The sequence below is a fragment of the Hippopotamus amphibius genome, chromosome 3 (assembly GCF_030028045.1).
Source record: "Hippopotamus amphibius kiboko isolate mHipAmp2 chromosome 3, mHipAmp2.hap2, whole genome shotgun sequence".
Classification (NCBI taxonomy): Eukaryota; Metazoa; Chordata; class Mammalia; order Artiodactyla; family Hippopotamidae; genus Hippopotamus; species Hippopotamus amphibius.
In genome coordinates this window covers 167,582,177-167,604,735 of record NC_080188.1, presented here as the reverse complement: position 1 = coordinate 167,604,735, position 22,559 = coordinate 167,582,177, and the positions used below count along the sequence as shown (strand labels likewise).

General features: G+C 45.3%; 1 protein-coding gene across 1 annotated transcript in view; it reads left to right on the top strand.

The window, feature by feature from the left end:
• Positions 1-21,818, top strand: part of LAMC2 (laminin subunit gamma 2) — a 58,268-nt gene extending 36,450 nt beyond the window's left edge. The window contains exons 8-23 of the mRNA XM_057728143.1: positions 207-319; positions 2,588-2,806; positions 3,439-3,621; positions 4,248-4,493; positions 6,663-6,808; positions 8,418-8,574; positions 8,883-9,088; positions 10,436-10,515; positions 11,603-11,752; positions 12,282-12,426; positions 13,167-13,319; positions 13,842-13,956; positions 15,124-15,323; positions 16,979-17,137; positions 17,231-17,330; positions 20,007-21,818. Of these exons, the coding sequence (XP_057584126.1) occupies positions 207-319; positions 2,588-2,806; positions 3,439-3,621; positions 4,248-4,493; positions 6,663-6,808; positions 8,418-8,574; positions 8,883-9,088; positions 10,436-10,515; positions 11,603-11,752; positions 12,282-12,426; positions 13,167-13,319; positions 13,842-13,956; positions 15,124-15,323; positions 16,979-17,137; positions 17,231-17,330; positions 20,007-20,260 (2,626 nt within the window). The 3' untranslated portion in view covers positions 20,261-21,818. The remainder of the gene's footprint in view (positions 1-206; positions 320-2,587; positions 2,807-3,438; positions 3,622-4,247; positions 4,494-6,662; positions 6,809-8,417; positions 8,575-8,882; positions 9,089-10,435; positions 10,516-11,602; positions 11,753-12,281; positions 12,427-13,166; positions 13,320-13,841; positions 13,957-15,123; positions 15,324-16,978; positions 17,138-17,230; positions 17,331-20,006) is intronic.
• Positions 21,819-22,559: the final 741 nt, after the last annotated feature.

Sequence of the window (22,559 nt, the reverse complement as noted above, 5' to 3'; positions counted from 1 at the left end):
TGTGGGGCTTGTACTCCCCATGGAGTGAGAAAGCTCCAGGCTTCTGCCTACAAGGGTGTGGCTATCAGTCTTTTATCGCCCTCTAAACAGGGCTGTGAATGGACTTAAGCTGTTCCCACATTCTTGGGTATAATTTGTATCAGGTATACAAATTGAAAGATTTGATAAGACTTGGATTTTTCAGCTTTTGGTTTTAAATCATGCAGATTAAATGAACATTCAAGCAGTAACTGGAGCCCCCAGCTGAGTTACTTTGAGTATCGGAGGTTACTGAGGAACCTCACAGCCCTGAGGATCCGAGCTACCTATGGAGAATACAGTAAGTGGCTAAAAGAAATGAATTTCTCTCTTCTTAGGCTTTAGTTTAATTTGCTTCCACTCTCTAAGGTGGTGACAGTCACCAAACAAGTAGACAAACTACTCAGTGCTTTGATGTCGAGTCTCTGACTGGGTCTAGATTTTTACATTCTAGAAGATGTTGTTAAAAAGGAATGCTTCTCAAAAAGAGGTCAGCACCAATGAAGAATGAATGATGCTACCTTGCTAAAGAGTCTCTGTATTTACATTGAAGCTGACTATTTGAGAAGATAACCTACAGCAAAATGGCATGTTCCCTTAACTTGGAAATGGCATCTATAACGCTGTTCTCTTTATTTCTTGAGTAGCTTTCCTTTAGGGATTATACTGGGTGCTACCATGTTCGGACATCACCATGTATTCTGTGAATTCCTATTATTGAACTTCTATGTAATATGTACTATGTTGGGCACCCCTAATCTCGACTGGAATTATTGTATGAGACCTCCTTAAGCTTTTTAGCACTCATGTAAAAAAGGAAGCATGGCTGACATGCACCATTTCCATGTCACTGATACAGTGAATGAAGCAGGAAGTAGAAAATGTGCTTATTAACAATGTATTGAATCTCTACTATGTGCCAAGCACACTACAATACATACATTGTCTCATTTAATTTCACGACAAACATAGGAGTTAGATACCGCTGTCATTTCTCTTCTACAGTTGAGGAAATACAGTCATAGAGGTGTTATGTGACTTGCCTAATTCACACAGCCAGTGAGGGTCAAGTCAGAATTTAAACCCTGATTTTTCTGACACCAGAACCTGTGCACTCAGTCATGATGAACTGGTTTACCTCTATGCATTGCATAGTGAGTGAATACCATCTGTTTTTGATAGGGCTGTCAGTGAAAAAATTCATCCATAGTAAATCTAAGAAAGAAATGGAAAATCTTATTTGAATCACTATGAGGATTATAACTGGGGAGACAGTCTCTTGGAGAGTTCTGAGGACTGTTCAAAAGAGGTAAAGGGGGAAGACAGTATATATGTGATTTTGGAAGGGGGTAGATGCAGTCAAGCACACATCTTGGTAGAAGGTTACTGCTATTCACAAGGAACAGATATCCTCGTTAATGGTTTTAGTGCTCTTCTAAGTATGGGAAGATGCAAGAAACTGGGTTCATAAAATTTTCTCCTGAAAATATTTAACTATCTGAGAGTCAATTCTGCCAGGTTTCCTAGAGCACATGTGCCCCATCCTGATCTTTGTCCTGAATTCCTTTCAGTATGTACTGTAGGCCAGCAACTGCAGTGGCTAAAGACTTGATTCTTGTAGAACTGGATTTTGGGCAACATTCTTTACTTTACAATCCCTTCCCTTTTGGTCTTAATTTCAACCAAGGTTTAGGAGGCATTTCATGACAAATTTGTCCCACGGTGCTAGGAATGCACATTCCCAGGTCAGGTGAGGATTTCTTTGATAGGCCACTCAGTGTGTTACTACTGGACTAGGTCCTGTTAACAGTAGCCAAAAGCCTCTGGACTGTCTGTCTTACTAGTCTGTTATGGTCCAGGAAATGGTTCCCTCTTGTTGCTTCTTCCCATATCTAGAGTTATATTATTACAGTCATTGATCTTATAGAACTATATATTTGATCAAATTATTTCAAGTTGCCTAAACATCATTAATTTTATCTGAGGCTCAACCACACATTTGGTAATGCTAGAAATAATAATCTTTTAAAACAGGTAGCATATAATATAGCTAGTGATATTAATAGGTCATAAGCAAGTATTTGAACTAAGAACTTCCATTAGGTACAGCCCAATATCTCCCCAGGTCATCTGACCAGTCTGTTATGCACCAATCACTGTGTTTAAGGGAAATGATATACTGGCCTTGTACATAAAGTTTACCAAAGATGTACAAGGCGAGTAGTGGGTCATTGTGACCCCTTACAGGACTGACAAAGGATTGTTATCATCTAGGGAGTTACAAGGCTGGCGCCAGAAGGAGAAAAATTGATCTTTATGGTTGAGCAGGTATTTCTGCCACAGGGGAGGTCTCATTCACACATAATGCAGATACACAATGCAACTAGAGGGGAAGGAGGAGGCCAAAGGGCAGAGAAAAAGTTTTATGTTTAAATTTTTCTTGTCTTGCCTTAAAGTGTGAATTTGCATTTCATCGGGGAGTTAAGGAAAACAAAATGCAACGAGAGGCCTGACTTTAGATCCTTGGACCTTACCACTTGCTGCTTCTAACCTGCTCCCTCTCTTGCAGGTACTGGGTACCTCGACAACGTGACCCTGATCTCAGCCCGCCCTGTCTCTGGAGCGCCAGCACCCTGGGTTGAACAGTGTGTGTGTCCTGTTGGGTACAAGGGACAGTTCTGCCAGGAATGTGCTTCTGGCTATAAAAGAGATTCAGCCAGACTGGGACCTTTTGGCACCTGTATTCCATGTAACTGCCAAGGGGGAGGGACCTGTGATCCAGACACAGGTGAGTGAAACGACACGGGGACCAGATGGTAGGGGGTGCACCCAGGTGACTGGGGCCTCCAGTGGAAGAGAGAGCTGTGTAGGAAAGACTGTGCCTGAACTCATTTCAGAGATGGGAAAGGATTAAGGAAAGCAGGGCTGGAGTCAGGGAAGATGGACGTGGAGCTTTATTACACTCAATCCTTTTCATTATGGAAATACCACAAGGTTGTGAGAAAGGTGCTAGGTTACAGGAAATGGCTGTCACGGTTCAGTGCTGGGTGGGGGCGTTGGTGTTGAGTTGCAAGAATTGTATGGGGAGATCAAAGGCAATGTCAGGACCTGAATGAAGGTGCCAACAAATGGTGTCAGGCTGTGGGGGACAGGAGAGCAGTGCTAAGTTATGGATGGTAAAGGAAGTTTATGTCTACTTAGCCTGGGAGGGTGAGGGTAAGACTCAGGGTCTTAGCCATGTTGAGAGTTAGTTGATGCGAGGGCAGAGGGGAGAGCCAGTGCTCAGGCAGAGGGGAAAGCTTCAGAAAGGCAGGCTTTGCGTTACGAAGCTCTGACACCCACGTGTCATCCATGTTAAAGGAAGTGTATAGTCTTAGCCTGCTCATTTCTTTGCCCCTCCATTCTTCCTCTGCCTCCCAGGAGATTGTTATTCAGGAGACGAAAACCCTGACATTGAGTGTGCCGACTGCCCCATTGGTTTCTACAACGACCCGCAAGATCCCCGCAGCTGCAAGCCCTGCCCCTGTCACAATGGGTTCAGCTGCTCGGTGATGCCTGAGACAGAGGAGGTGGTGTGCAATAACTGCCCCCAAGGCGTCACTGGTAAGGCCAGCTGCCTGCCCTGTCCTGATGCCACGCATCTGCAAGGATAGCTTCTATTCCGAGGGGTTTCTAGGGAGTTGTCATTGCTCAGAGTTATTCTAAATGGGCTCATTTTAAAGATAAGAATAGTTCGATGCCCTAGAGCTAAAGTGGATTGAGGGAGGGCAGAGTGCAGGGTTATGAGAGGAAACATCTAAAGCTGTTTTAGAAGGTTTGTAATTAGGAGATGACGTTTTCAGGTGAAATACAGGATTTAACTAAGTTTTAAAAAATGAACCAAGGTAAAGAAGGAAAACTTAGTGACCTTATAAATGTCCCATGGCTCTGCTGCTCAGTCTGAAAGAGCTTATCTTCAGCAGCAGCCTTGGTGGTATTGCTCTCAATCTGACTTTTCCCCAGCCAGCTAGTTATGTGGCAGGGAGGCTCCTCATGGTGCTTGTGTTCTAAAATCCGTGAGCACGGTGGAGCAGAAGAGCCAGCCCCTGGCCGTGGGCTCCTACCCCTGAGGCGACTGTTCTGGGGTCCACAGGGGAAGCCCCTCTAAAGACAACTTACACTTCCGGCCTCTGCATCTGGTTTTGGTGCCCGCGGACGTTCACTTGGGCTTGGCTCTTTGTTCCCTGCAGGTGCCCGCTGCGAGCTCTGTGCTGATGGCTACTTTGGGGACCCCTTCGGGGAACATGGCCCAGTGAGGCCTTGTCAGCCCTGTCAGTGCAACAACAATGTGGACCCCAGTGCCTCAGGGAACTGTGACCGTCTGACAGGCAGGTGTCTGAAGTGCCTCTACAACACAGCCGGTACCCACTGCGACCAGTGCAAAGCAGGCTACTTTGGGGACCCCTTGGCTCCCAACCCAGCAGACAAGTGTCGAGGTAGGACTGCATCCCTGGAAAGATTGGACAGGCTGTGTGTGTGTGTGTGTTTGTGCGCGTGTATACACGTACAAGAATATATTGGGTTGGCCAAAAAGATCGTTCGGGTTTTTCCATATGCTCTTACAGAAGAACCTGAATGAACTTTTTGACCAACCCAATACAAATGAGCAAGGCCAAAAGCAGGTAGTATCGTGATGCTACTTTGGTTTCTCTGACCAACTGGCTTGTGAACAGCCCGGAACTGTCAAAGGCCTTGAGACCAGTTTCCCCTGCAGCAGGGCTCTAGGAGTCAGAGCTGGAGCATGTCGAAAGGGTTAAAGCTGGGTGGGAGAAGTGAAAAAAGTTGGGTTTACATTCCAAAGTGGAAGAGGAGATAAAATGGGGCCACTTCCTATGCCCAGTCTGGAGGCCAGTCGGCAGGGAAGCGGCTGCCAGACCTGTAAGAAGAAAGTAATAAATGACTGAGACTGAGCCTGAACACACTGAAGTGGGAGGGGAGTGGGCTGTAAAGTAGCTGGAGAGACCTCTCAGGAAGTCAGTACGATTGATGTATAGAAAGGTAACAGTCCAAACATCTCCTAAGGAGCCTGGGCTTCAAAGCAGTTGCTATCGAGGAGCATTCCTTGGGGGGAATACTTCAGATCAAAGCGTGAATGTGCAGATCAGGCCTCTTGCTCTTCAGACCTTCAAACCAGCCCTTCCTTCAAACTTTCACACATGTTCTGTTCCAGAGGCAAATGCAGTTCTAGGGAGCTGGCCTGCCCCACAGACTCACTCCTCAGTCACAAAGGTCCCAGACTAGCCCTGGTGCCCAGAACTCAGGAGCTTCCTCATTTTAAGGCTCAGAGTGGCTTTGGGGACCCAGATTGGAGGACTTCTGGGTCCCCAGGAGTCTGCAGGGAGCCCAGAGCCCCTACTCATACCAGAGTCCCCAGCCCTGGAAATGGCCGGGGACCTCTGTGCAACTTGGGGCTTCTATCCAGGGGCACGAATACCACCTGCCCTGACCCCAGCCTGTGGGTTAGCTGTGATGTCCTATGAGAGGAAGCGTCCACATGACATCGGTGGTGCTGAGTCCAAGTCCAGTTTTTGAACAAATCAATTATATTATGCTGATCGTGCCAGTTAATCTCTCTGAGCCTCAGAGTCCTCATATAGATAATTAATATTTTACTCCAAGTGGTTGCAAAAATAAAATAGCATATGAAAAACCACACTGTAAACTATGTAATTCCATCTATAAGGTGCTATTAATAGAGATTTCACTGCCTTTAGACCATACATTTTTCCACTCAACTATCTTCTATCAAGCACTTACCATGTACCCAATGTCAAGCTAGATACTGAGGTTATAATAATGAATAAATCAGCCCCAGTTCCCAAAGAGCTCATATGCTAATAAGGAAGACACGTAAATATGGAAGCAAATAATGGCAGTACGCCTAGACATATGATCATACCACCAAGTGTCTTGTGAGCACTGAAGATGGAGTAACCTGGAGAATCCCTCCATTAGCGCAGTGTCTCACCCACTGTTACATCCTCAGCTCCTAGAACAGAAGAGGACACATAGTGGTACTGAATCAATTTGATTGAATAAATAAAAGTACTGCTTTACGGCATTTCCTACATCAGAGGCAACAGAACAGAAGGAAAATAGCACAGGCTCTTTGCAGGTTCTCATTCCAGCTTGCCATTTTCTTGCTGTGTGTCTTAGGACACATTACTCAACCTCTCTGAGCTCATATTCCTCATCTGTAATATAGAGAGAGATGTCTACATCTGGCACACAATAGGCCCAGGAGAAATGTTATTCTCCCTGTGAGCAAAGCCAGACTGTCTGCAGGATATCCAACAGGCTTACAGTTTAATGGGAGGAAGTAAATAAGTGCCACTAGAAAGGATGAACTGATGTAGTGTCTCTTCATACACACACACACACCCCTCAAACAAACTTGCCAGATGATCCCTAAGACCTCTCTGTATTGTGAGAATGTGCTTGGAGACATAGCCAAGCAATGAGTCTAACACAGTATGAATCAACAAGGGCAAAGAAGGATTCTTTGCCCTTGGTGACTCGATCTTCCTTTTATCTTTGCTATACCTCCAGTTTCTGGAATTAGCTTAACACGAAAGCTTCCTGTTTGTCCATCTTTTTGTCTTTAGCTTGCAACTGCAACCCAATGGGCTCGGAGCCTGTGGAGTGTAGAAGTGATGGCACCTGTGTTTGCAAGCCAGGATTTGGCGGCCTCAACTGTGAGCATGCAGCGTTCACCAGCTGTCCCGCTTGCTATAATCAAGTGAAGACTCAGGTGTGCATGCCAGCCAGCCCTCACCCCCAGGAGTAAAATCCTGAAGTGTCTCCTGGGTGGTTCTGTCACAAATCCAGGACCCTCCTAGACTCCTAGGGACGGGGGTGGGGATTACTATTTCTCTCTTTACAAATTGCTATGTTGAGACTTCCCTGGTGGCGCAGTGGTTAAGAATCCACCTGCCGATGTAGGGGACACGGGTTCGAGCCCTGGTCTGGGAAGATCCCACATGCCATGGAGCAACTAAGCCCGTGTGCCTTAACTACTGAGCCTGCGCTCTAGAGCCTGCGAGCCACAGCTACTGAGCCCATGTGCTGCAACTACTGAAGCCCGTGTGCTCTAGGGCCCATGTTCTGCAACAAGAGAAGCCACTGCAATGAAAAGCCCGTGCACCGCAACGAAGAGTGGCCCCTGCTTGCCACAACTAGAGAAAGCCTCCGTGAAGCAGTGGGACCCAACATAGCTAAAAATAAATAAATAAATAAATATTTTTTTAAAAAAAGAATCCACCTGCCAATGCAGGGGACACAGGTTCCATCTGGGAAGATCCCACATGCCTCGGAGCAACTAAGCCCGTGAGCCACAACTACTGAGCCTGAATGCTGCAACTACTGAAGCCTGCATGCCTGGAGCCCATGCTCCACAACAAGAGAGGCCACCACAGGAAGAGTAGCCCCCGCCCGCCACAACTAGAGAAAGCCCGTGCGCAGCAACGAAGACCCAATGCAGCAAAACAAAAAAAAAATTGCTATGTTAAAAAACTTCCCATATACTAGTAATACTTCAGGCTTATGTCTTTATATTTACCATTTTCAAAACCCCTTTTGCAGATACTGTCACATTTGGTACTCATGGTAACTTAGTCAAATTGGAAGAAAAAGCACTCTGACCTCAGCTTTCACTGAGCAAACAAAGTCTTGAAAAATGTGTAATTTTTCAAAGTCACATGGCCAGGTGGAACCGAGAATGCCACCCATGTCCTCTGAATCTGAATGCAGTGCTCTTTCAATTCTAATATGCCACTTTCTAGCTGGATTTTTTTCAAGAGATGTCCTTATGAAACAAATGAAGAAAACATACATATATAAAAGATATGAGAAGTCCAGAGGTGTCAAGGCTGTCCAAACAGGAATGGCCTCCAGAAATTTCTCAAATTCCAGAGAAGAATGAAGTTGATGCTGTTGCTGTTAATTATTAATTATTATTTTAGTGGGGTGAAGGGTGGGGGAGAAAAGGGCCCAGACAGAACCCAAATATAGAACAAACTCAACCTGTTTTTCTAAAATGTATCTATTTAACCAGCCCTCTATAGTACTTTATTCCAGACACTGTTCTTACAAATACTAACTCATTTAGTCCAAGTAATAAATCTGTGAGATATCATTATTATTACCCCCATCCCATGGATAAAGAAAGTGACTTACCCAAGGTCACACAGCTAGTGAGTCGTGGGGCCAAGATTCAGGCTCAGAAAGTCTAGGCTCTAGAGTCTGAACTTTACCATGACATGCCAAGCATTTCTGGGCTTTTACCTATTAGCCCTTGGCTACCTGGTATTTGACCGTGAACTCCATCACCTGTTCTAACCCTCTTGCCTGTGTGGTTTCAGATGGATCCATTTATGCAGCAGCTTCAGAGCCTGGAGACCCTGATTTCAAAGGCTGAGGGTGGCGGTGGAGCAGTACCCAACACAGAGCTGGAGGGCAGGATGCAGCAGGCTGAGCAGGCCCTTTGGGACATTCTGAGAGAAGCCCAGATTTCAGAAGGTGAGGAAGGCCAACGTCCCTTCACAAAGGAGAGAATTCAGAGTCCTAGAAAGCAATATACCAAGTCATAGAATTCTGGGTGGTAACAGTTCAGCAGATGTCTCTGCCAAGCCCTTGTGGAGGTGGAAGGACAGTCTGTGATGTCCTCCTGGGATCTGAACGATGGAGATAAAAGGGCAGTTGAATGCATGCATATATTGGGTTTTTACCATTTTGCTGTAAGCCAAAGTCACTTTTTCAACCCTCCGTTATGTGTGATGGCTTTGCCCCCCAGAGTGCTCATCCTCCCTTTCCTTGCTGGTGTTCAGGTGCTATTAGATCCCTCAATCTCCAGTTGGCCAAGGCCAGGAGCCAAGAGAATAGCTACCGGAACCGCCTGGATGACCTCAAGATGACCATGGAAAGAGTTCGGTCCCTGGGCAGCCAGCATCAGAACCGAGTTCAGGATACTCACAGGCTCATCACTCAGCTGCGCCTGAGCCTGGAGGAAAGCGAAGCTGCCCTGCGAAACACCGTAGGTGGTGCTGGGTTAGGGGACTGAAAGTCAGTGCTGAGCTGGGAGACCCACCTGCACATGTCACAGGCTCACCTTGTCTCTCAGGTTTTCTGGTCTCTCTGGCAGACAGCTGGACTTCTCTTCCTTGCAGCAGTCATACCTTTCTCTATGTTCTTTGGCTTCCTGCAGGTTCCCATTTTACTGTGTTATCTTCTACTCCTGGTTCATTTCTTGCTACTCATAGCCTCATCTTGGCCCTGTCTCTTCTCCCTTCTTTCTGCATATCTTCTAGCTTATTAACTCCCAGAGGGCAGGGTTTAATTTTGTTCATGTTTACATTCTCAGCCCGTAACACAATGTATGGCTGTGATAAATGTTTGCTGTAAGAGAGAGCGAGAGGAAGAAAGAGAGAAAAAGAAAGAAAGAAAGAAAGAAAGAAAGAAGACAGAAAGAGAGAGAGAGAAAGAGAGAGAGAAAGAGAAAGAACGAGGGAGAGAAAGGATGAAAAAGGAAGGAAGGGAAGGAAAAAGAAAGGAAGGAAGGGGCCCAATAGACATGGTTCTAAAAATAGGGGGAAAAAATTGTTGCCAGTATAATTTTCTTAATGTTTGTAGTGTGGTGTGGTAGGAGGGAGAGATTTGAATGAGCACACTTCTCTTTCAGAATAAAGAAGGCAATGGTGACAATAATGTAAGTGGGTGGTTGGGAGGTGGATAAACTGGAAGATAATCAGATATTATGCTGAGAAAATGAAGGATTTAAAAAATAGTGTGTATTGATTTTCCTTTTGTAGATAATTCAGAAAATAAAAATCCCCTATGATCTCATGAAGAAATAACTACCATTAAAACTTGGTCTATATTCTACTGAACTTTAATAGGTATGAAAATATAAACATGTATATAAATATATATATTAATGTTTTTTAGACTTTTTTGATGTGGCCCATTTTTTACGTCTTCATTGAATTTGTTACAATATTGCTTCTGTTTAATGTTTTTGATTTTTTGGCTGCAAGGCATGTGGGATCTTAGCTCCCTGACCAGGGATCCAACCCACACCCCCTGCACTGGAAGGCGAGGTCTTAACCACTGGACTGCCAGGGAGGTCCACATGTATATATTTTTAAATGCATCTACTTCTATATACAGACTTCCTTTAAACTTGGACTTCTATTTTATTCCTGTCTATACATTTTTTAATGTAAGTGACCATCGGTACCGGGGACTTGATGTGTCAGGATGTAGAATGCCGTGTTGACTGACGACAAGCGCTTCTGACAGGACAGATGCAGAACCTGCTGAGGCGCCACGGCTCATATTTAGGCTCACAGCAAAGCCTTAACCAACTGTCCTTTTTCCACAGAACATTCCTCCCTCAGAGCACTATGTGGGGCCGAATGGCTTTAAAAGTCTAGCTCAGGAGGCCACGAGATTGGCAGACAGGTGAGTAGTACTGGAGGGCACCTCTGCTTCAGACCACCTCTGCAAGGCCAGACCTGAACAACACTGCTGGGTGTTCAGGATCAAAGCACTATAGTCACTACCTGCAGGCCCCTTTGCAGCCGTCCCCCTGCCCTGAAGCCATTTTCTAACCGCTTGGCTTTTAGTGTATATAGGTGGCCACTGGGTAAGGTCATTTGGCAGGAGTTGGGGGTGGGGGTGTTTCTTTCCCAGAGATCTCTATGACTCACAGTATGGCTTTGGTGTGTGTCAGGATGTAATTCCTTGGGCCCCGTGAAATGAATCCGCCCTTGGAAAAGAATACTTTGCAGCTTTGAGGGACTCCCAGGCTCCCACCAAGCCTGGGAACAAGTAGCAACGAGTTGTTTGCTAGCCTGTGGGGGCCGTCTGCAGAGGGGGAACTTGCTCCTGAAAACCAGCTCTACAGGGCCCCAGGGATAACAGGCAGCTCCCTAGTCCTTGCCTGACCATAAATCCTACCATGCTGAAGAGGTTTGCTCTTGGCAGAGGGCTCAGTAAGGTGGCAGGCTCTGCTAATCCCAAATGGAGTTCAGTCGGCAGAAGGGGGCTGGTTTGTGTTCCTGTAGAGTGAGCTTCCTGAGCTTGTTTTCATCACTTTCTAGAACCAGGAGGACAAAAGCAACTGGGGGACTTTCACTGACAGGCTTTGTCCCCCGTAGTGGTGGGCTAAGTTCAGAGATGCAGCAAAAGCGAATAGGGAGTTGGATTCTGGATGAAATAAAACCTAGGGGCTTCTCCTGCAGAAAACAGTTTATAAATGCAGTATTTTATCACTCTGAGACTTCTCCCACCCACCTCCTTAGCTTCCCCGGATTATGCCATAAATGGAGTAGATCACCAAAAATGTCTAGGACATGAGGCTACTTCTCACAACACCTTCTGCTTCTTGATAGCTCCTCTATTAGAGGAGCTTCATCTCATCTGGGTCCATTCTGTTTGGTTTTTCTAATCAAACCAGTTCCCTTACTCCTCTCTCTTCATTTAAATAAAAGGCTAAAGGAAGCCCTTTGCTGTGAAAGCTCAAATTCTTTATTTTTGATCTTTTCAGCCATGTTGAGTCAGCTAATAACATGGAGCAACTGGCCAGGGAAACCGAGGAATACTCCAAGCAAGCCCTATTCTTGGCGCGCAAGGCTCTGAGTGAAGGAGGCGGAAGCGGCACCCTGGACGGCGCCGTGGTGCAAGGGCTTGTGGGAAAGTACGTTTCAACAGGTCCTCACACGGACCAATATAATCCTCACCCTTCCAGGGCACAATGCAAACCTCGTTTGAAGGGTGCTGCGTTTCTTTAAAATTATATCAGTAGTAAGAGGGACAAGAGAATGAGAGTGTTACTTGGGAGGACAGCAGATGCCTTTCAGCCTGGAAGAAAAGGTTGATTAAGTAAAGTTTGTGTTTTGATTGAGAGATTGCATATTCGGAGATATGGTCACCTTCTGTGGTGTTTAAAGGATGTGAGTACACCTATCTGACAGCATGGAGTATATAAGCACCTTCATATGATCAAGAATTGGAGAAAAACAATTAGGGAACTTGGGTTGAATTTTTCTGACCCAACCTGTATAAACTTTAAGGTCTGTGTTTAAATTGTGGAAAGGGACACGTATCTGACATTTATGCTCTTCTGATTCTTCCAATAATCCCGACTACATACTTCTAACAGGATGAGTTTCTGCTTTTAATAAAATGAGTGAATTCTCAAAGTCCTCTTTCTTCACCTCCTGCAGATTGGAGAAAACCAAGTCTCTGGCCCAGCAGTTGTCAAGGGAGGCCACTCAAACTGACATTGAAGCAGATAGGTCTTATCAGCATAGCCTTCGCCTTCTCAGTTCAGCTTCTCAGCTTCAGGGGGTCAATGATCAGTCCTTTCAGGTAAGGGCATCTAACCTATGCACTGAGGTACAGAGGAAGGGCCATAATGCCTTCCACTATGGGGGTTCCATCAAATCGTTCATTCAGGTTTTTCTCCATGTTGACCTTTCTTGCTTTAGATGAAGAAGAGCATTTATCCTCCTCATTAAACCCCACAATTGGTCCCTGATAAGGCCTTGGCTCACATCCTGAACCTATTCCTGTTAGTGGATAAAAGTTTTCTATCTCTTTGCTAGTCCTGGGGACTGTTGAAACCTGTGGGAAATTATTATAGATAAATTTGATATTTACATTTGAGTCCAACCTATAGTGTATCTCCATGTATGGCCACTGAGAAAGCTTTTGTGTTTCTCAAAAGTTTGCATTGTTTCTGTCATCAATTCCTTTAACGATTCCAAATTTATTAGATTAAGTTTCAGGTTTCTATTTATGGTGGAAAACACTCACAGTGACTTCCACAAAAGTGTTCCCATGTATATATAAACTAACACATAAAAAAAATGAATATCCCAATAAAGAGCTTAAAATAAATAAATAAATAAATAAAAAATAAAGCAGACATAAAATCTGGTTGATGTTTGGGGGACCTGTTGCCTGACTTTCATGAGGAATATTGCCTCATTTCTGTTAGACTTTGAGCCTGGATTGTTGTTTTCAAACAATGATAGCAGGTCCTATGAAGGCTGGTGTGGAAACTGATGAACAGAAAGTAAGGCTCACTCATTTTTGGGGACTCACAGGCAGAAGAAGCAAAGAGGATCAGACAGAAAGCTGACTCTCTCTCAAGCCTGGTGACTAAGCGTGTGGATGAGTTCAAGCGTGTGCAAAGCAATCTGGGAAACTGGGAAGAAGAAACCCGAAAGCTCTTACAGAATGGGAAGAATGGGCAACAGGTATCCTTTGTTAGTTTGTTCATTCAACAAACATGTATTGAATGGCTACCACGTGAATTAATGCAGTAAGAAGAACCATCAAAAACTTTCGAAAGGTCATGGTACTGCTGCTTATAGAGATCTTAATGTAATCAGCTTAGCTCCACCCACTGAGTCAGCCCTCAAATCTAGGAATAGGACTCAGGCCTCCTGAGTCTAATTTTGGTCCAGCTCTGTCTAGTAGCTTGGTTTCAGGAAGTATCTAGAGTTTAAAATTAGGATTTGCAAACTGTTCTTGTCCCTAATAGTGGACTAGAGCTTGAGACTGTTCTTGATGTGGGATCCTATTGGGTCATTGGGTTATAAAGTTTGTGCTGTCCCAGGTTGTGGAGGGGTTTGCTACAGCACCCCTAGACTCTTCAGTGAGTCACAGTTCTCTGTTGTCATGAAGAGAAGTGTGTCAGAGGGAATATGCTGGCAGGAGGGCACTTCCCGGGTGTGTGTTACATTCCCTCTAATCTTGTTCTGCCTGCCTATTTACAGAAATCAGATCAGCTGCTTTCCCGTGCCAACTTTGCTAAAAGCAGAGCCCAAGAAGCCCTAAGTATGGGCAATGCCACTTTTTATGAAGTTGAGAACATCTTAAAGAACCTCAGAGGTGAGTGTTTCATGGTTCAGATCACTTGAGTATTTTAAAGTTATAACCATGACTTTGGTTTATTTTGAATCTTTATGAATCTCTCTCAGTGACAGGTACATTGTGGTATTAATAGACACTTAATAAATATCTTTCTAAAGAAAAACATTTTTTAATAGTTGATGTAGTAGAAAGAATTGAACTAAATGTCAGAAGGCTTGAGTTCTGATCTCTGCTCAGCCACATGAGCGGGCTGAGCTGGCTGTGTGACCATAGGCAAGTCACATAGCCTTTCTATACTCTAATTTTCCCCTCTTTAAAGGGGGAAATTTGAACTAAATGGCCTCTAATGTCCCTCACCAGATTAAATATCCCACTATCATGCAGATAATTTTCTTTTCTTTCCCTTCCTTCCTTCTTTCTTTCTTCCTTTCTTTTTCTTTTTCTTCCTTCCTTCCTTCCTTCCTTCCTTCCTTCCTTCCTTCCTTCCTTCCTTCCTCCCTCCCTCCCTCCCTCCCTCCCTCCCTCCCTCCCTCCCCCTTTCTTTCTTTCTTTCTTTCTTTCTTTCTTTCTTTCTTTCTTTCTTTCTTTCTTTCTTTCTTTCTTTCTTTCTTTTTCTCTCTTTCTTTCTTTCTCCTGGTTGGTTCCAATATATTGATAGAACCAATGAGGTTGCTTTGTGGTAATAATAGAGCAAGCTTTGTCATAGCATCTAGATTCCAGGTAATTTGGATTTGTGCCTTGTAGAGATTTGGTTAAAGTTTCAGGCTTCTTCACTTAAAAAAAAAAAAAAAAAGAAACATTCCTAAGTCTTAGGATTTTCTTCACAGAAAGACCTCTCTACCTGTTCTATCCAATCCCCAGCTATTGCCATTAGCAGCTTAGGGTTTAAGGCTTTGGTTTGAAACTGGGCTTCAAAGATTCCACCTGCTTCTGATTCACTTTGGGGTTCACTTTTGCGGCAGTGGGGACCCAGGGCAGGCTGATTGTTGATTGTCACTTTAGTGCCTCCTTTAAGAAGCTTTATCCTGGACAAGAAAGAGTAATGGCCAAAACTTTCTATACTCTCATCCCCCGGACAGTATTATCACTCTTTCTGTAATTTTTCTTAAAAACTTCAGCCCCTTTCATCTTCAGTTGTAAGTTAATTTTCATCTTTATGGCAATGTTTTCTTATCTTCATTTCAGAGTTTGACCTGCAGGTTGAAGACAGAAAAGCAGAAGCTGAAGAGGCCATGAAGAGACTCTCTTACATCAGCCAGAAGGTTGCAGATGCCAGCGACAAGACCAAGCAAGCAGAAACAGCCCTGGGCGGTGCTTCTGCTGACACCCAGAGGGCAAAGAACGCAGCCAGGGAAGCCCTGGAGATCACCAGCAAGATAGACCAGGTAAAGAGAAATTGAGGTGCAGGCTGGCAGGAGCAGCTCCAAACACAAGGGTAAGATTAAATGAGCGAGAGCACTGGGCTCATTTTGACCCGTAGGGCTCAGAGTCCTGTTATGGTCCATGGTGGCCCCAGATCCACTTGGCTGACCCTTCTGGTGATTGGTTCACAGGGCTGTCATTGACTGAGTGCTAGCCCCACCCCCACCCCCGCCATTTTCAGCTCCCTTTTTGGACAACACTATGAGAAGAACCATCTAAGATTGTTTTTTATATAGATTATTGTATTCATTTCCTGGAGCTGCTATCACAAAGTACCATGGACCAGATGGCTTAAAACAACAGGAATTTATTCTCTCACAGTTCTCGAGGCTAGAAGTCTGAAATCAAGGTGTCAGCAGAGCCATGCTTCCTCTGAAACTCTGGGTAGAGACCTAGTGTCTGGTGGTGGCTGTCAGTCCTTTGTTTGCAGTGGCTTCACTCCAGTCCCTGCCTCTGTCATTGTATAGGGCTCTTCTTCCTGGGTGTCTCCAACTCTTCTTATAAGGACAGCAGGCATGTTGGATTAGGGGCCCTCTCTACTCCAGTATGACCTTAACTAATTACATGTGCAACAACCCTATTTCTAAATAAGGTCCCATTCTGAGGTACTGGGGGTTAGAATTTCAACATGTCTTTTTGGGGGACACAATTCAACTTGTTGCAACCATACCAGTATTTTGATTCAAGATTGTGAAATTCTGGATCCCTTGACCCTGTGTTCTTTATCTAAGCGCCACTTACTCGTTTTTCTCTTTCCTTCCCCTCTGTGCCAGCACTGTGTTTGGTGCTGGGGATATGGAGATGCAAAAGACCCAGTCATTCTCTTTAAAGAGCATTCAGTATAACAGGAAAGGACAGTCCAGTTACACTAACAACCCATATGTTAAATGCTGCAGTAGAAAGAGTGCTTCTCAGCTGGAAAAGAGCTCTGTAGTTCTTCTTTAAGCATGACTTCTAGAAAGCTTAAGCAACTCTAGAAAGCCCAGAGGGAACTGTTGGTATCTAGGCTGTGTGGCCTCACTCTTGGACCACTTGTTTACTTCCAAAAATAATCTCAAATCTTAGGTCCCTTGAGGGTAGAGACCAATTTCCTGTGCTTCTCTTTATACAGCTTCTAGCACAAAGATGCCTGCAACTTGATGCCTAATAGTAGCTTATTGGTAAAGATAGTGATAAGATTCATTTGTTCTAATAAAAACAGAACTCAAAGCTACAGCCCATTCATTCTCTGTACCCCAGACTCAACTGTCTTGGGGAGTAAAGCCATTCAAAAGATGGCGGCAGCAAAGAAACATGACAGAGAATGAGATGAGTTTCTCACCCTCTGGCTTTTCCTGACTGGTTCCTGTTTCACTCACCGTTTGGTGAGCTTGACCTGAGAGGGAAGCAGTGTCTCAGGGCTGACCGTCCGAATCCCTGGAGACATAACCCCAAATTAACTTGTTTGAGGCAGAGCTTGGGGAAGGGTGTGTCCCCAAGTCTGACCCTCTCATTGTCCATCTCCACTTAATCCATCAGGGCCTGGCTGCAGCTGTATTTTTTCTGCAGTTGTCTTTGGGATGTTTTTGTGCCTCATCCGTCTCTCTCCTTCCGTCCCTGGCTCCTTTTCTTCTCCCAGGAGATCGGGAGTCTGAACTTGGAGGCCAACGTGACAGCAGATGGAGCCTTGGCCATGGAGAAGGGACTGGCCACGCTCAAGAGTGAGATGAGAGCAGTGGAAGGAGAGCTGGCAAGGAAGGAGCGGGAGTTCGACATGGACATGGACACGGTGCAGGCGGTGAGTTCCCGCAGCTTTCCTTTGGAGAGTCCTTTAACCTTGCCAGCGTGGGAATACCCTTTCAAGACAAGCTTGTGTTTATTTTTACCTCAGGTAATTAGTGAAGCCCAAAGAGTTGATAACAGAGCCAAGAATGCTGGAGTTACGATCCAGGACACACTCGACACGTTGGACGGCATCCTACACCTAATAGGTATGAAGGTATCCACAATCCTCCAGCCCCATGTTCTAGGGCTCTTCCCCAGAAGACTAACGAGACCTAGTCCTGAGGAATGGGAGCCTTAACTTTCCTTAAGGGTATCAGGAAATGTGCATTGTTTCCAAGTCCAGATACTTCAGGGCCTGGAAACTTCTTTGCATTTCTTGGACTCTATTTTACCATCTCTAAGATGGGTCACTGAGCACCTACCTATTGCCCTTGGAGGTAAAAGTCTGTAGGTCAAAGAACTGGGTGTATTTAGGGAAGGTATATTGAGGCTCAGAGAGGTTAATCATGTCCTGCAGATCACACAGTAAATTGTGGAGGTGGGAATTGAGTTTCCCAGTGAAAGAGAATACTGGACAGCTTGACAGACCTGCTAAGGATTCTGACCTTAATCCTGAGAATTTAGTGGACAGTGTCCAGCAGAGGGATAACATCGTTGCTGTATGTTTCGGAAAGATCACTGAGGCAGCTGAGTGGAGGAGAGTTTGAAGGTGGGTTAGACAAGAGGCAGGATGAGATCGTTTAGGACAGAGGTCCCCAACCTTTCTGGCACCAGGGACCAGTTTCCTGGAAGACAGTTTTTCCACGGATGGGGGTGGGGGTGGTTCAGGTGGTAATGCGAGGGATAGGCAGCGGCAGATGAGGCTTCGCTGGCTTGCCTGCCGCTCACCTCCTGCCGTGCCGCCCACGTCCTCACAGGCCACGGACCGAGGCCTGGGGGGCGGGGATGCCTGGTTTAGCAGACAGTTGAAAGAATTGAGGGGAGGTGATAGAGCCCTGAGGCAGGAGGAGCGGTGAGGGGGACGAGTCTCCCGGTCTCTGAGGTCAAGAATCATTTGCCGGTGCTGCGGTGTGTCCCTCCCCCGGCCACAGGTACACCTTGCTGCCCTTGCTGTGACGGGCCGTGGAACCTTGAGCCGCCTGGTAGATGACCCGAAAGAAGTGTCAAGGTGGTGGGTCCGTGCGATGCCGCACACATTTTGGGATAAAACAGATGTGATGGCGGCGGGGGCGGCAGCTCAGGCTTCCTCACAGAATCCCCCCCCCCCCCCCGACAGAAAAGTCATGTCAATTAAAATTCTGGATCTGGGTGGAACTATATTAAATCCTTATTTGGCTTGTTTTATTAAGTTTGGACTGCAGCATACATGGAACTAGGGATTCAGTCAGAGATTCCAGCAACATTCAGGAGAACCACTTTAACACCGGATTTTTCTTCTAAATAATAAAATATAAAATAAAGTAAAATAAAATAAAACCGGAGTTTTCTGCGGCATGTCATCATCATCTCGAGAGACCAGTATTGTCTGTGTTGTTATCCGGATGGGTCTGCTTCGTGATCCAGCGAGCCCCAAAGAGTAAAAACCCAAAACAATACCCTCCCTGGTGTAGACGTTAGCAGTTTTGCTTAGTGTTCTGAAAGAGGTAGTGAAACGAACAGGGCCTTTAAAGAGAAGATGAGAGCGTGGGGAGAGAGGCTGGCTGGGAACCATCAAACAGTCACTGTGCCCTGGGCACTATGCCAGGTGCTCGCGGTGGAAGATCGTTTCAGTCTTTGAAAGGTCCTGTGAAGTGGGTTTTATTATTTTGTTTCACAGAGGAGTAGATGGAAGCTCAGGGAGTTTAATACTGTCCCACCGATCACACAGTAAATGGTGGAGGCAGGATTCTAACCGAGCTCTCTGTCTCCAGTGTTCCTGCTGTTTTTGAGAAGCTCCTGCTGCCTCCCCATGGACATTTTGTCCCCGAGCCTGCTTCATTTTCCCTGCATGTGGTAGAACCCTAGGTTCCGGAATTCTCCCCCGCCCCCACGTGAAGCCACTGGATCCGCATTTTGGTGACAGTGCTGTTTCTACTCTGTTTGCTCTCTTGAGCCCTGGAACAATAACAGTTTAATCTCTCTAGGTGTGCTAAACTTCTGCAATCCAATGCGATCACTGCACCTGACCTTGAGTTCGAATTGACCAAGGCCCACTCAAACCTATTCAAACCAAACGGGTCTGGCCAGGTGCCCCTCACGCTGACATCAGTGTCAGCTTGTTTATGGGTAAAACATACCTGAACAAATGCGACCACATTTCATATTGGAAATAAACTAATATCTAGCCAGATTCCCACTGTTTCAGGCCAGAATGAAGTCTTACATCATTTCCTAACAGCTAGAATTCATCCCTCAGATAGCAAAGCATACCTCGGCCTCTCTAAACCCTAAAGCCCAGCCAGTTTCTAAAGGTCTTCTAATAGAAAACAGCAAGATATGTCCTAAGGGTGGTTCAGAAAGCAGAATTTGGAGTTGATTCTGATCTTAGGGATGAGCTGTGTTGGGCAGACACCTTGGGCAGTTTTCAGTCCCTGTGACCTTCAGCCTTCATCTTTTCAGAGCAGGAACTGTTGACTCTAAGATGAAAACAGAAATTCAAGCTTCATCTTGCGTCACTGAAGAGCCCAGAACTGGGCTGTTCAAAACCCAATAACAAGGCTCATGCTCTCAGAATTTTTTCTAGATTATTTCTAATTTAAAATAAGCCTTTTAAGTGCATGGCATACTATGTGCTCTGTGCAGGTGAAAACAGAAATTAAAGTTACAGAAGGGCCTGCATATGTTCAAGGAGATCTAACCACAGCATTTTCCTCTGTTAACTCCTTTCTTGTTTCCTAAAATAGACCAGCCTGGCAGTGTGGATGAAGAGGGGCTGACCTTATTGGAGCAGAAGCTTTTCCGAGCCAAGGCCCAGATCAACAGCCAGCTGCGGCCGTTGATGTTGGAGCTGGAAGAGAGGGCGAATCGGCAGAGGGGCCACCTCCATTCGCTAGAGACAAGCATAGATGGGATTCTGGCTGATGTGAAGAACCTGGAGAACATTAGGGACAACCTGCCTCCAGGCTGCTACAATACCCAGGCTCTTGAGCAACACTGAAGCTGCCTTCGAGATTTCTCAACTGCAACTCTGGGGCTGGAGACCTCAGGGTCAGGAGCCATCTCATGTGGGTGGGGTGGGATGGGGACATTTGAACATGTTGAATGGGCGTGCTCAGGTCCACTGAACCTGGTCCCATCCTTGAGACCTTGGCCAGATAAACGTCTCATTGTACCAGTGTGATACTCTTTGCAGGGCAGTGAGGCAAATAACATTGGGTATGAGACTTATCAAGGGCCTGGACCCCAAAGGGTAGACTGGGTGCAAGGACAAGCCGCAGGGGCAGATGTTTGTCTCACAATAGTCATAAACCGAATCCTAGCGTGTGGACGAGTGCTGCTGGGTTGTAGGCAGCTTATCCTTTGAGTAATGTGGCCAAAGGAAAATTTTGTGACTTTGCCCACGCCTAAAATTCTTCCTCACATCAGAACAGAGAGTGAACTCCAGTCATGCTGTGGTCAGTAAAATACTGTTGCCTCATAGTGTCCGATGTGTTCTTGTTGACGAGACTTGCTCCCACTTACCGCCCGGTCCATACACACATACTCCACTTTCAAGCCGGAAGAAGTGAGCAGTGATGGAGTGAGGAGCTGTAAGCCTGGCCCATCTGGAGCACTGGCACCCTGCCGCCTTCGAGTTCTTATGGGCCTGGAAGTGACCTCCTTTCCCCTAATGATGGCAGGCAACTTAGAGACTACATTTTTATGAAAGCATTTCCCACCAGCCAAGCAAACATTGGGAACGTATTTACTTTGGGGTTTCAAAGTGATTGAAAAATGTAGCTTGGGCACTGAAAGAAGTGCAATTATCCAGAAGATTTATTAGTCCTAATTCAATGCCATTTTTCAAACACTAAAAATTATATGCCTCTATGTGTTTTGTTCTCACTGTCTTTTCCAATAGCAGACAATGTTCCTACTCATCGAGCTGGGTAGAGTCCATCTTCCCATCCTTCCTTCCTTCCATCCATCCATCCATCCTTACAACATATATTTATTGTACCTATTGTGTGCCAGGGGCTGAGGTACAGTGGTGACATAGTCTCTGTCCTCATAGAGTTGATTGAATAGTGAGGAAGACGAACCTTGAAAAAAATTTAAACTTACAAATCCCGTTCATTACAAGTGACATTTATTGCAATAACCCCTCGGTTTGCAATCTCTTTTCTCAACAGGACATGTGTAGCAAGACATTCCTATGGGGGCACTTAGAATTTGGTAAATAGCTGAAATGGTTCTGGGTTTTGCACATTTCTTTGCATTTCAGCTGTCCCTCTGCCCCTTTCCGCAACTGATTGCAACAGACTGTTGAGTCATATCACCAGTGGGAATTTCTGGAAAAACCAGAGGCACTTCCAACCTCGTCTCAGAAGACTTTGGTACTGCCTCACCTCTGTATTTCGCTGGCTTTTCATGGACATGTTTTTAAATAAAGAACAATTCTTAGATGCTTGTGGCCAGTTTCTAATTTGTTAAATGCTAAGCTTAAGGTGTAGGTACCAAAGCAATGGAAACAAAGGATGCTTCAGAAAGAGCAATGCACCCTAGAATTAGCATCTTTAATTCCTTTTTCTGAGCATCTTGTGTTGCCCTTTCCAATAATGCGGGCACTTTATGAGATTTAACTGGTGCTGTCTCCTAAGCATAAAGAGGGATTTATTTCTGGAACAAGCTGAGCAGGGTGGGGGTTATAATTAATATTTTTGTCTTTTTTATCATCAGCTATAAAATAAGGGTAAAATCAATAATTTGTGGTACATTGTCATGCTTTTTAATAAACTAAAATTTAATAAATTAAGATCCTGAATTGGCCATCTACGCAAGTGGCTGAAGAAAGGATTCGGGTTCTGCCTACATTGACCCCCCACATTCTGACAGATCTGATCACTATGCTTTACCTTCTCTGAAAGTGCATTTTTAATCCTGTTTTGGCATACTTAATCACCTATCTTACAAATTCGATTAGATTAACTACTATATCACACGACTTAAAAATATGCATAATTCACTCATGACAGACTTTTTTTGGGGTTCTCATAGCATACTGGATGGGAGAAAGTTGGCAGAATAGCCCTCCACAGGATCATTTCCAGAGGCCCTGCCATTTATAACACGTGACTTCTAAGGTTGCCCTTGGCATCATCTCCATTCCAGGGGGTGGAGAGGAAAAAAGACATGGAAGGAGACACACGGAAGGTTTTTCTTGGCCAGTCCTGGGAGGGGCTACACATCACTTTCTCTCACATTCCGTGGTCCAGAACCCAGTATTATTATGACCACCTCTAACTTGCAAGGGGTCT